The sequence below is a fragment of the Mytilus californianus genome, unplaced genomic scaffold, assembly GCF_021869535.1.
Source record: "Mytilus californianus isolate M0D057914Y unplaced genomic scaffold, xbMytCali1.0.p SCAF_8, whole genome shotgun sequence".
NCBI classification, from domain to species: Eukaryota; Metazoa; Mollusca; class Bivalvia; order Mytilida; family Mytilidae; genus Mytilus; species Mytilus californianus.
In genome coordinates this window covers 104,693,780-104,705,759 of record NW_026262734.1, presented here as the reverse complement: position 1 = coordinate 104,705,759, position 11,980 = coordinate 104,693,780, and the positions used below count along the sequence as shown (strand labels likewise).

General features: G+C 30.1%; 1 protein-coding gene across 2 annotated transcripts; it reads left to right on the top strand.

Annotated features, from left to right (window-relative positions):
- Window positions 1-1,794: 1,794 nt before the first annotated feature.
- Window positions 1,795-11,727, top strand: LOC127712670 (uncharacterized). 2 transcript variants are annotated; one of them, XM_052219257.1, is made up of 9 exons: window positions 1,795-1,847; window positions 2,195-2,479; window positions 2,798-3,049; window positions 3,694-3,942; window positions 5,031-5,117; window positions 7,092-7,111; window positions 8,210-8,372; window positions 9,935-10,029; window positions 11,393-11,727. In XM_052219257.1, the coding sequence occupies exons 1-9, from the start codon at window positions 1,814-1,816 to the stop codon at window positions 11,621-11,623; spliced, it is 1,416 nt and encodes a 471-aa protein (XP_052075217.1). In that variant the 5' UTR covers window positions 1,795-1,813; the 3' UTR covers window positions 11,624-11,727. The 2 variants fall into 2 exon arrangements, with proteins under 2 accessions (XP_052075217.1, XP_052075216.1); XM_052219256.1 differs by having other exon boundaries at window positions 3,679-3,942.
- Window positions 11,728-11,980: the final 253 nt, after the last annotated feature.

Below are 11,980 nucleotides of genomic sequence, written 5' to 3'. Positions count from 1 at the left end.
TTTTCTGCTGATTTCAAAAATATACCTAAGTTATTTTTTTTTATATACTTTTTTCGAATTTGACTATATTTTTTACATTCAAGTATAAAATGGTATTCATCTTCAATAGAGCTAGTATTACAATTTGTACATAGTCTATTATTGTTATCAACATTATAATATCTGCCTGTTTCTATGCTTAATATATGAGCTGATATACGATATTTACAAATGTATGGTTTGTATATATAATTTACAGATATATCTAAATAAAATTGCAATGCGTGTGTACTATACATGTATCTATACATATGACATTTATTTGAATTCTCAAAAAAACACAGTTACTTCAGTAATGAATGCACCAAGCATTATATATATATATATATATATATATATATATATATGTTTGAATATTATAAAAATTGCGGAAATGTTACAGATAATGATTGCAAGGGTATTTTCGATCAGTGAGAACGGAAATCATTTAAACCTATTCTATATGAACCATTATATATCTATAAAATCAACTTCAAGTGTATTTTAATTTCCGCGTGTATTGATCATATTTTGTCATTACAACAAAGAAGAATTTGAATGGGGATGTGAGTAAATATAACTTATAAATGTAATCTTTATGCATATTTCATTTGTCAGCAATATCATTTGCATTCTGTGCAATCTATAATTTTGATTTGTATATGTGATTATCAAATAGATATATTTATGTAAAACTTAGAGTTTTCATACCTCTAAGTTCCTTTTAAGATATGAGTTGAAAAACCTGATACATTGTAGTATGAAAGAACTGTACCTTAAGATACGAATATTTGTCCACATACCAATGCAAACTGGTGGACATGGTCTATTAAACCGCACAACATCCATGAGTATGTGTTTTTTTAATCAGTTAAGGCGTACATTTGAATTAATGTCAAATTTAAGTAATACTAACTTGAAAGCAACCAAACGACATTAAACAAGAAATGAATCAAGTCAACAATTTTTGTTCCACAATGGACATTATAGTGTCCATATAAAATTCTATATGCAATTTTTTGAAAATAAAAAAAGCCTATTAACGGTTAGCATTAAATTGGTAAGAGACCACTAAAGATTGACTATCAATATCAGATTTTCTAAATGACAACAGCATTAAGATAAAACCAACAATACCAGAAACGAAGTTCTTGATTTAATTAATTTCTTTGGATCCCAAATCCCCGTTTTAAAATTGATCAGTATATTGCATGTGCCAAATGTCAAGTGGCCAAACAGTGTTTTTGTATCCAATACATTCCTGTACATGCTCGTTGTATATATTACATGCTTCATACTTATCAATATAAAACGTATATACCATACTACAATAGTGTCGCGTCATTGCTAGGCAACACTATATCAAGTTTTTCGTTTTGACAATCACTAATAAATAGATATATGTGTAGAGCATCGAAGCTCTATATGTTGTTGAAATAAACAGGTGCACTTATTTACATATAAACAATAAACTCTGTCATGACTTTTTCACCAAAGTGGTATATAAACTCTCTTTTTGTGGGATTCGTATTGAACAGACTATAGGTTTCTACATTGTGTTTTGTTAATCTGTCTTATTATTGAAGGCGGGTTCAAGTTTTATTGCCATGGGGTTGTCAGGTTGTAATCGACTTATGAGTTTGAATGTTCCTTTCAAACCATCTCATTTTCTTTGTGGAAAGAAATTGTGTACACGATATTATTGTATCGTCTTAACAGTTGCTGGTAAAATAAAATATCGTTTATCATGTTTATGTATCACAAACTTTTTTTCAGGAATAAACGTTGACGGACAATGAGTTCATGTTTGATTTTCTGTATTCTTATAAGTACGTAAGTTTTACAATGAAGGTATTATGTTTCCTAATGCAAATTTAGAATTTTAAACAAATACGTATTTTTTGGTTAATTGTGAAAGATATTGAAATTGATAAAATATTTGAGATTAACTTTATCGAAAAGACACCATTTGACGACTTAAAAAATTCGGATGCATATTTTAAGCAATATTGCGAGAGCAGCCTGTAAGAACTTTGAGTTAGTATCTGCCTTTTCATGTGTATCGTATGACCTAAAAGTGTCTGTCTAAAGCTATCAAAACTAAGCAAATACGAGCTCACACGAAACCCATCATTGATTTCGATGAAATCAAGTTATACTTATATCTATATTTCAGGCTTTTCAAATTCGTATAAGCTGTTTGTGAAGAAATATTCGACTGTTGAAATTAGTTGCCAATTTACGACAAATGAAAACGATAATGTGTCTTGGTATTTTGAAGAGTCAACATTAATTGCTATCCGAAAGGACGTAAATCCTGACTTCAAGTCTAAATTTAAAATCAACGGCTATTTCAATCTTCAAATTTTAAATTTTACTGAGGCTGATCAAGGACGTTACATGTGTCATGGAATTTCTGGTGGAAAATACCAACAATGTACAGTTATACTGAAATTGTGCAGTAAGTGATAATGTCATATAGATATGCTAACGGTTTCATAAGACAATTTATAAGAAGCGAAAATTCCGTATATTTGTTCAAGGTACATGCATTTTATTCTAATGGAAACTATACAAAATCAGAAAGAAAAAGAATTTAAAAACAATATCATGACACAAGCGGAATGATTTGTTTGTTCTACATAGAATATATTATAATTTTTCATTTCTATAATTGATTTGAATCGAAGTTTCTAACTAACATTATTAATCAACTGGCTATTGACCATGTTTCCTGAAGTAACACCAAATAAAATAAACTACTCTGCCTTTGTTTCAGACAACAGTAGAAACAGTGATGTTGTTCATGAAACAAGCATCATTTGCACGAAAGACAACAACACCCAATTTGATGACACTAATAACTTAAAAACCTTGATAAGTATTGTTACACGTCCTACTTCTGAATACAGCAGGATTACTAATAGAAAGGAAAAGAGAGAGAAAGAAAGACTAATGAAGTACACATGTTTGGCATTAAATAAAGAGCAGTGTGTAACAAACAATCACACATTTCAATTACAGGTCAAATGTGAGTACACCAAAATACACTTATACTTTTGTGTTATGATACGTAATTGCAAACTATCCCATGTAACACTAACACTACCAAAACATGTTTGTTTGTCAGAGTACTTTGATAACCAAATTTTCCCATTCCCATTTATATAACACATTCTTTCAACTTGTGTTTCCATAGCCATTGACCACGAAATATATGCAGTTGATTTCTAACCGAATAAGGCTACTTTAATATGATTATTGGAAGTATTCTTATTCATATCTGTTTATGCAGTGCACTATGAATGCAGATGCAAAATTTTCACAATAGCTAAAATAATCAGCTGATGATAATTTCATATTTAAATATGTCGAGAAAAAAAATAATTATTATTATATTTGATTATACCATTTTCAAATAAACAATTAAACGAACGCAAAACTATGGCATGAACTTTTCCGGAATATCCTGCTTTTTTAGATAGATAAACATAGTTAAATTTAACAGTTGATCGATTTAAAAACTTATTGTATTTAGAATATATCCACATCGAATTAGAAGAGACAAACCAAGTAATAATTAACAAATACTGAAAAGAAACAATCTGCCTTGAAGCAAACATTTCGTTGTTACGATATCATTTATTTTGGTTATTTTAGTTTACTCATTTCCAGGGATATTAAGTGACGAGGAAGAATATACTAGGGAAACTCAAGATGTTGAAGACACATATACATGTAAATGTAACTCATCAAATATGGCAGAAAACGTGTACTGTAATGGCACAGTTTATACATACTTTTCTAATAGGACTATGTTTCTCCAAGATTTAAAAAACTCATCTGCTGCCTTATACGAATGTGAAATTGATTTAAACGAAATGTATCGAATTCCAATACCATCTTCTGACATTAAACCAAAACGTAAGTGCTATTGTTGTAACCCCTTTTGCTTATATAACTCACATCAAATGTGTGCGATGGCGAGCATATTTGAACCAAAGTTTTCAAATTTAAGTGTTGTGTTTACTTCATTTGTACACGTTGATGAATATAATGTCGGAGACTGATTGCATTATATTGCCGTGTGTATCTTTGTTCTTCATCATTTTGTCCTGAGTTGTAAGGGATGAGGTTTGTGAGCACGAAAAACTGATATAACCCCAGATTAATTCATGTCTATACCAATTTTTGGAATGTATACCATGGCTTTTTCGTTATGTCTCATTAACAGTAGCCGTTTTCTATTTCTAGGCATATACCATATGGCTAAAGACAAATATCTCATAAATAGTTTTATAGGAACTTAATGCAAGAACTCCATACCAAATTTTAAACATTGAAATTCTGATGAGTTTTGATACTCTTGATAATAAATGATATTAAGTCAGCTTTGAAAGATATTTGAAACGCAAACACATTATTAAGATTGTTGCTCATAAATATTAGATTAAATATATCAAAAATGATATTTTGTGAAATTGCAACACACAAAAAATGTTATAATTCATATATGACAGACTTGATCTTATAGTTACTCTATGATAAATAACGTTTTGGGATGTCTAAAGACTCAATTTAACCTTATTTCTCTTTATTATTGAAGGGCCCCAGTGGCCGAGTGGCCTAAGTCTTTCAACTATTGTATCACTAGCCTGTAAACATTGTGTTTGTTAGTTCCAGTCAAACCCGTGACAGATGCCTTCCACACCAATATCAATTGACTAGAATTGGCAGTTTTCCAACCGAAGTTCGTTAGTTACCACTGAGCAATTCGGCTTCATCCATCAATAAAAACTCACCAGCACGATGCAAGTTGCGTTTAACAGCAATCTAACAATCATTATTGCTATGCAAAATTAGAACATTTGGTTTGCATTGACGATGTTAAGCGTAACATTACATACATCCGTCTTAAACTGTATAACTGATTAACCTATTATTGATTATAAAAATAAGTCATGATCAGATGAAACCTACGAACTAAATTAAACTTTCAATTTCAATTTCAGCATTGTATCTAGTTTATGTACTTACGGGCGTTTTCTTTGTATGTGGAATACCTTTGGTCAGTATATTTTTGTGGTGTGTAAGAAGAGGTATGTAGATAATTGTCACTTTTATTGTGGTTTTTTTAATAGTATAAAAAATAGCAAAAAATTATCACTGCATAAAAAAAATTCTTATGGAAAACAACAAACTATGAGTTAGATGGAACCTATAAAACAGTACAGTGTATATATATTCGATATGTTTAATTTACGTATGTCTACAATAAAGTACGAAAAAATGAGGGTTTGAGTAAAACAAATTTGTATAAATCAATATTTGCGTAGATGAAATGCAAAGTATACCCCGCCTCATTCTGTATATGTTTGTGTAAAATCAGGAGACTGTAAATTAGCTGACTTTTGCTGTATTTCGTATATTGTTTTGTACATAAATTATGCCGTTAGTTTTTTCGTTTGAATGTATTTCCATATTTTTCATGTCATAGCCTGTTGTAATTTGCTTTGTGGTGAGTGTTTTGCTCATATTTTTTTTAGACTAAACAGACAATTGCAAAAAAGTATTGAAATGCATTTAAGATTTAATACAAGTAATATTGGTATTCTTTTTAAATCATGCTAAATGTGCTTTTGCTTGACATGATGTTCAATTTTATATCTTAAACGCAGATATCCTATAATTGCATATCATATTAAAAAGAAATTAGACATGGTAGATATAATATGATTAACATTTAAACAATATAGAGATATGAGAACAAAACAAGTCACTATCAGGCCTTCATAAATGAGCAAAACTATAGTCGTATAATCATTAAATTACTTCATTATGCCTAGAAAAAATACCAAAAAAATCAAAAGCACAGTCTGTAACCATTCCTCTAGTTTGAAAGTCATGTTATCTCAGCATGACTTGAACTCAATCTGAAACAAAATTTTATGAAATTTCGCCATAGACTGAAATTTATTGTATCTTGTGATATTGTTTGCATTGTATATAGTATATTATATATAAATGTATATTGTGTCGTCTAAATAAGTTTATAAATGAAAAATATCGTTTTGGAAAATCAATTAAAAAAAAAAAAAGAATTAGTTAGCATAAAAACATTCAATTACATTTTTAAGCATTATTCAATTATTTACATTATAAATGTTGCAGGAAATCAATTAGAAATTTTCCAGCGAATATTTATTCATAGTTATAAACTACATATTGGGAACAGAAATGACGCTTTCCCTCTGGCTCTGTAGTAAAAGCTCGAGACTAGCATCACCAAAGTTTCTAGTTTCTAGTGTTTCAAAAAAATGTTTAAAATTATTATGAGAAAAATCCATCATATTCATATTCGAGACCGATAAATTATGAAACTTTGCATATACATTTTAGTTGTATTAAATTATAATCTATCGAAATCTTTTTTAACTACAAAATTCTCAGTAATACAAAGTATTCTCTAAGACTTTAAAAAGGTTGAATATTAATTGATTCTGAATACTTATAGCTAATAATTGAATTTTGGATGTAACGCGTCTTTTGATTGGCTGACAGTGTTTTGTCTATCAGCTCAAACACATAATTCTGTCATGTGACCGTGACGTCACCAACGTTTTTTCATGATTTACCCCGGCTAGAAATGAAATTTTAAATTAAATAATAGTTCTCTAATATTTTTTATGTTATTTCTTCATAAACAGAAAAAATATTAGAGACATTCCTTAAATAATAGTTTATAACTAAACCTCAATGCAAGTGGGATATATATTCAATAAAATCAAATATATCGAATAGTTCAATCCTGGAATAGTGAGGGTACACACTTTCGAGGGTGGGAACAATTTCCTTAACCCATTTTTAAAAACAACTTTCTGATATTGTTTTTATAAATCTATTCACGTAATAGATTTGGTACATGTGTAATTCAAAATATTGCCAAATCAAAAACAGAAGGAAATGGTGCGCGATCAAAGTTATTCCGATTTATTATCATTCAAAATGCACAACAGTAAAAACGTTATTAATTCAGATGATACGTATACCGATCAGTTTAATGTATATTGCAGCATTCGATCAGTTCAAATTGGTAAGTAGATTTTTACAAAACTAGCATTAAAACACTAAATATGCATAAAAATAAACTAATTTGAGAATTAAAACTGCGCGAGAAAGTCTTTATTAGAGTAATTTTACACATGCAGTAAGTTGTTTATCAACGAGCTAGTTAAAAAAAAACATGAGTAGTTGATTATTTTGTGTAACAATTTTAATCTAAATATTATGCATGAGGTTAATCTGTTTTGAATTGCTATGATGCGGCTTATTATTATTTTTTAAGATTTCATTTTTCAAAATGTTTTTATCGTGTTAGAATAAGGTTGTATAAATCTATTAATAATGATTGGTCGCGGGTTACTATAAATTAATAACATTTGAAAACACAGCAGGTATTCTATGATAGGAAATGAGAACACTACAATTGTATATGTATTCGTCAAAGGCCTAAGGTTTAATACATGTATATAAACAGTAACAGGTCCCCGAATGGTAACAACACTCAAATATGTACAACATTGGGCATAAAATAAATGCGTGATATGATTCAATCTTTTTCGAATTGTTTTCACTTAAACATGTCTTATACATGTACATGTCATATGATTATCATGTGTATTGAATTATCAATAGTATGTTGTCATCCACCTAACAATAAAACACTACTTGAAAAAACGGAACGTTCCCTCAGTCTTTAATTTTGTTGAAAAACATAATAGTATGACACAAAATGTTGTATCAAAAACTATCAAAAGAGACAGGAAATACCAAGAGAGTATTAAGAGTTCATAAGTCAACCTGACGACTTCATGCCAAATAAAACGAAAAAAACAAACGAAAAAACAAACAAAATCACGAAACACTGTATACAAAAGTGGGTAATACGAATCCCATCGAAAGTTGGAAATGATCCCGTATGGTCAGTCGATCTTACTCTATTTGTGGTACTCGTCATGTTACGATTTATATTGATAAACCTGTACTCTGTACTACATGCTATTCTATGTAGCAAGTCTTTCTTTATAGTTTATGCCATAAACATTATAAAATGCTGTACATTCTTTCTTTGGAAATATTTAACGTAGTTTTATGTATGACTTACCACAAGAAATGCATTTCAAAAATCTAGAATGCAGAGAACGTTGCAAGACTTAACGAACCGCATGATTTGCCGGTGGAAGGATACTCTTCTATTGACAGAAGACGTAGAATTGAAATTGGACAAGCAATTTCGTATAAAGCTAATCGAGCTTCAAAAGCAAGTATAACTGATGAAAGAGGAGATGGATCATGTAATTAATTATTTTTATACCTTCTTTAATATGTTTATTCATTAATGCATATAAATCTCTATGAAATGACTAGCCTTCTTTCTTGTTTTGCTAAATGTGCTATATACTCTTTATTCCTTGCCAACAAAAAACACGACGAATTGAATGATTGCGGCTAACCAAAAATATTAAAATGATGGAAAATCAAACTTAGTTTGAAATAACAAAGACAAAGGAGTGTTTCTGTCATCTTCCTTCCTGATTCAGTACATACATTTTCCAAAGCGTAGCTGGCATTATTATTCCAATGTCCGACGCATATCTCATAACTAAAGGAAAATTGAGGACTTCAGATCGAATTCGACGAAGGTCTCTTCTTAACTGCATTGGTTTTTTTTTATAAAACGTATCATTGAAACACACCATTTCCATAATCGTACAATCAATTTAAACTAAGAGATGTGATGTGATTATCAATGATACAACTATTCAATAGCGTCGGAATGGTGCACTATACTTAACCTAATGGCCTTAAAAAATTATCAAAACAAGGACAGGCTCATATAAATTGTGGCGGAGTTAAACATATTTTTGAACGATCAACCAATCCCACTAACCTGGGGCAATAGTGCAACTGACCAGCACACATTACATGCGAAGGAATTGAAAATAAATCAGTTTGAAATCGTTTTACTCATCAGATCGGTCGATGCACAAACATAAAGACAAAAGACACAAAGTACCGTGACGATAAAAAGCAATTCCAAAGCTAATATAAACAATAAACAAATCATGTTCTCCCAGACTAAAGCATCTGTACAATCCAACAGCTTTAATGAAAATGTGTCATAAATAGCCGGAAAATAAAATTACTTGTGCAATGTCGAATCATAAGTGCACAATATCTACCGCATGTAGAACAATTAGTTTATACATATATATATAAATATACATATAAAGGTAAAGTAATATTTTAGATTAGTTCTGTTATAACACTATAAAAGTTAAGATTAGTACTGATGAAATCAATATTCAAATATTTCAGTACTGTTTTATATTGATATCTGTTCGATATTTGTTCAAAGTATCAATGAGTTTGCATTTGTAAGTTTTATGGTATTATAAACAACAATATGGTTGAAAATAAATATGATATTCCGTTTTTAGAAAAGATTCTACAGAGAAGCTTCGAAACGCTTCGAAATATGTGTATCTATAAAAAGGTTTATTAATTGTTTCGTGAAATTCTCGTGACGAAATCTATTTCTTTATGGGTTGCTAGTTATACATAGATTACGTACATGGCAAACTAATACGTCACTGCAGACATAAGTTTGGCAAAAGAGTTGGGTAATATATTAAATTAAGAAGTGTCTATGGAGTATCGCCGTCCTAAAAAACGTACAATAGGAAACGAACCAAACTGGAATGAACTGTACAGTTCTGAGATCTAGGGTAACTTGAAATAATTTACTAAACACATTTAAATGGTTTAGAAACCCCAACAACTTTTCTAGCAAACAATATCAGAAAATTTTTCATTTTACAATAAATATTTTTCCGTTGCATTTTTTTTTAAACAGTGTTGTTTCGAAATTCTACCAACAATCAAAACTTTGAACAGACAAGGAGTGCCGACAGGTTGCGAGTAGAAAAAATTAAGACTACTACTGAATGTGTAAGTTTTTTGTTAGCAGACACGTATATCATACAAGTACATGTAAATAAAACAAAAACTTTCTCATAAATAAAGTTATCACAACCATTGACATAAGTGTGTTCAATCTAAGTGTGCAAGTGCTTTTTTGTATAGGTCTCCCTTCTTAATAAACATGGCAATATACATGTACATGTAACAATAAAACAATACACCAACCTTTTTTTTAATTTTATTTCAATCGTTAGTCAAATAACTTTTTTCACATTGAACGCAACTTATGTAAGCAGTCAAATCAAAGTTAAATTATAATGAGCTGAATTTCCCATGTTTCCTGCCAGCAACCTGCAACCAAAAACAACCTATTGAAATTCATGTTGGAATTAGTAGTATACATTAGTATTGAATTTATGTGTATTTTTTCACCTGTTATTTGCTTACTTAATAATATCTCACTTTAAATTTACCATTGCCTTTTTAATATAAGCATACTATCTAAGAGTTACACTTGCATCTGCGTAATTTATTTTTCACCATTTTTAAGGAACTTATTTAACAATTGTATTACATTCAAGTATATATAGTGCCGTGTTTATCGTGAGAGTGTGGTGCACATTGAATTACTTTAAACAAGCCTCATGAAAAACGAAGGATAACACAATTTGCACGTGACACAATAAAACATTACTACAATACAGGTTTAAGTTCACATATATTTCGGATTTGATGCGTATTTATTATTAGGTGTCAAATCACTTGAGGTAGGTCGTTTGACAACTGAAACCAGACTGTGAAAGCATATGCATATTACAATTTACCAAGAGTATATCAGTTCGCAAACCCTATCTTTTGAAGAAAAAAAAAACATGCATGTTGAACCCAAATTGGGCTCAATGCCGATATGACAAATCCAAATATGGATCGGATTCAATGATATCCAATTTGAATATGCCATGCGTGTTAAAAGAGAAGACTGACAATATATTGGCTTGTGAAATTTAAACTCACAAAAGTCCAAAATAAACTGACAACACAAAGCTATAAAAGAAAAAATATATCAACAGAAAAACAACAGAAAAACAACAGCACTCCAAATACAACATAGAAAACTAAAGACTGAGCAACACAAACCCCACAAAATCACTGGAGGTAATCTAAGATGCTCCTGAAAGGTAAACAGATCCTGATTTGCATGTTTGATTTGGAATATACCTAATTCATTGTATAGTAGAACCGCTTTTTTTCTAATTGTAATATCAGTTGGACAATTTTTAGTCTATTTTAGTAAGACTAAATCCATAAGTGATTATAAACGTTAAAGTGTTATTTTGTTTTTCTTTGATTCACGTGCATTACTAAATGAATGTTTGTTTCTATATTGTAGAACACAGAGACACCTATCCTGAACTATATCGACTTGCAGTTTAACTCCGTCACTGCAGGCCCAAAATTTGTTATCCATGGATCAACCGACAAAACGCCATATGCCGATATTGATTTGACAATCAAGGCTGATCCACTTCCAGAAAGTGACTCAAGTGATGATGATGAAACAAATCATAACGATGAATTTTTGACCCTCAATGACATTCAAAAACTTAGAAAACCTGTATAGAAAGTGAACTATTCTATACGCAGCCTTTGTATATATTTTGTAAATAGAGAATATGAAACATTAAATCATTCGAAGTTAAAAGATGGATATTTTTTGTATGCAATAATGAATTATAAATAGTAAAAGATACGTGTCGGGTTTTTTTTATTGCCATACCTCACCGACACATATACGTTTCGTGTATTGTTCCCTTTCTACAGTTTAGCGGATATAAATTGTGCATCTATAAGCATTTACAGTTTCATCGAACACCGTTGTAATCCTAGCCGAATGAATATATAGCTTAATACTAACATTCACAATTAGAATCATAACTTTAAAATTATTTGGGATTCCGATGAGGATAACACTGGGACA

What these genes read in the sequence shown, in the direction of transcription:
- LOC127712670 (XM_052219256.1), top strand. Translation starts at nt 1,814, where the DNA reads ATGAGTTCATGTTTGATTTTCTGTATTCTTATAA. An exon ending in ATTTCAATTACAGGTCAAAT is followed by an intron (nt 3,050 to 3,678) that starts GTGAGTACACCA and finishes TGGTTATTTTAG; the next exon opens with TTTACTCATTTCCAGGGATA. An exon ending in TTCTGACATTAAACCAAAAC is followed by an intron (nt 3,943 to 5,030) that starts GTAAGTGCTATT and finishes TTTCAATTTCAG; the next exon opens with CATTGTATCTAGTTTATGTA.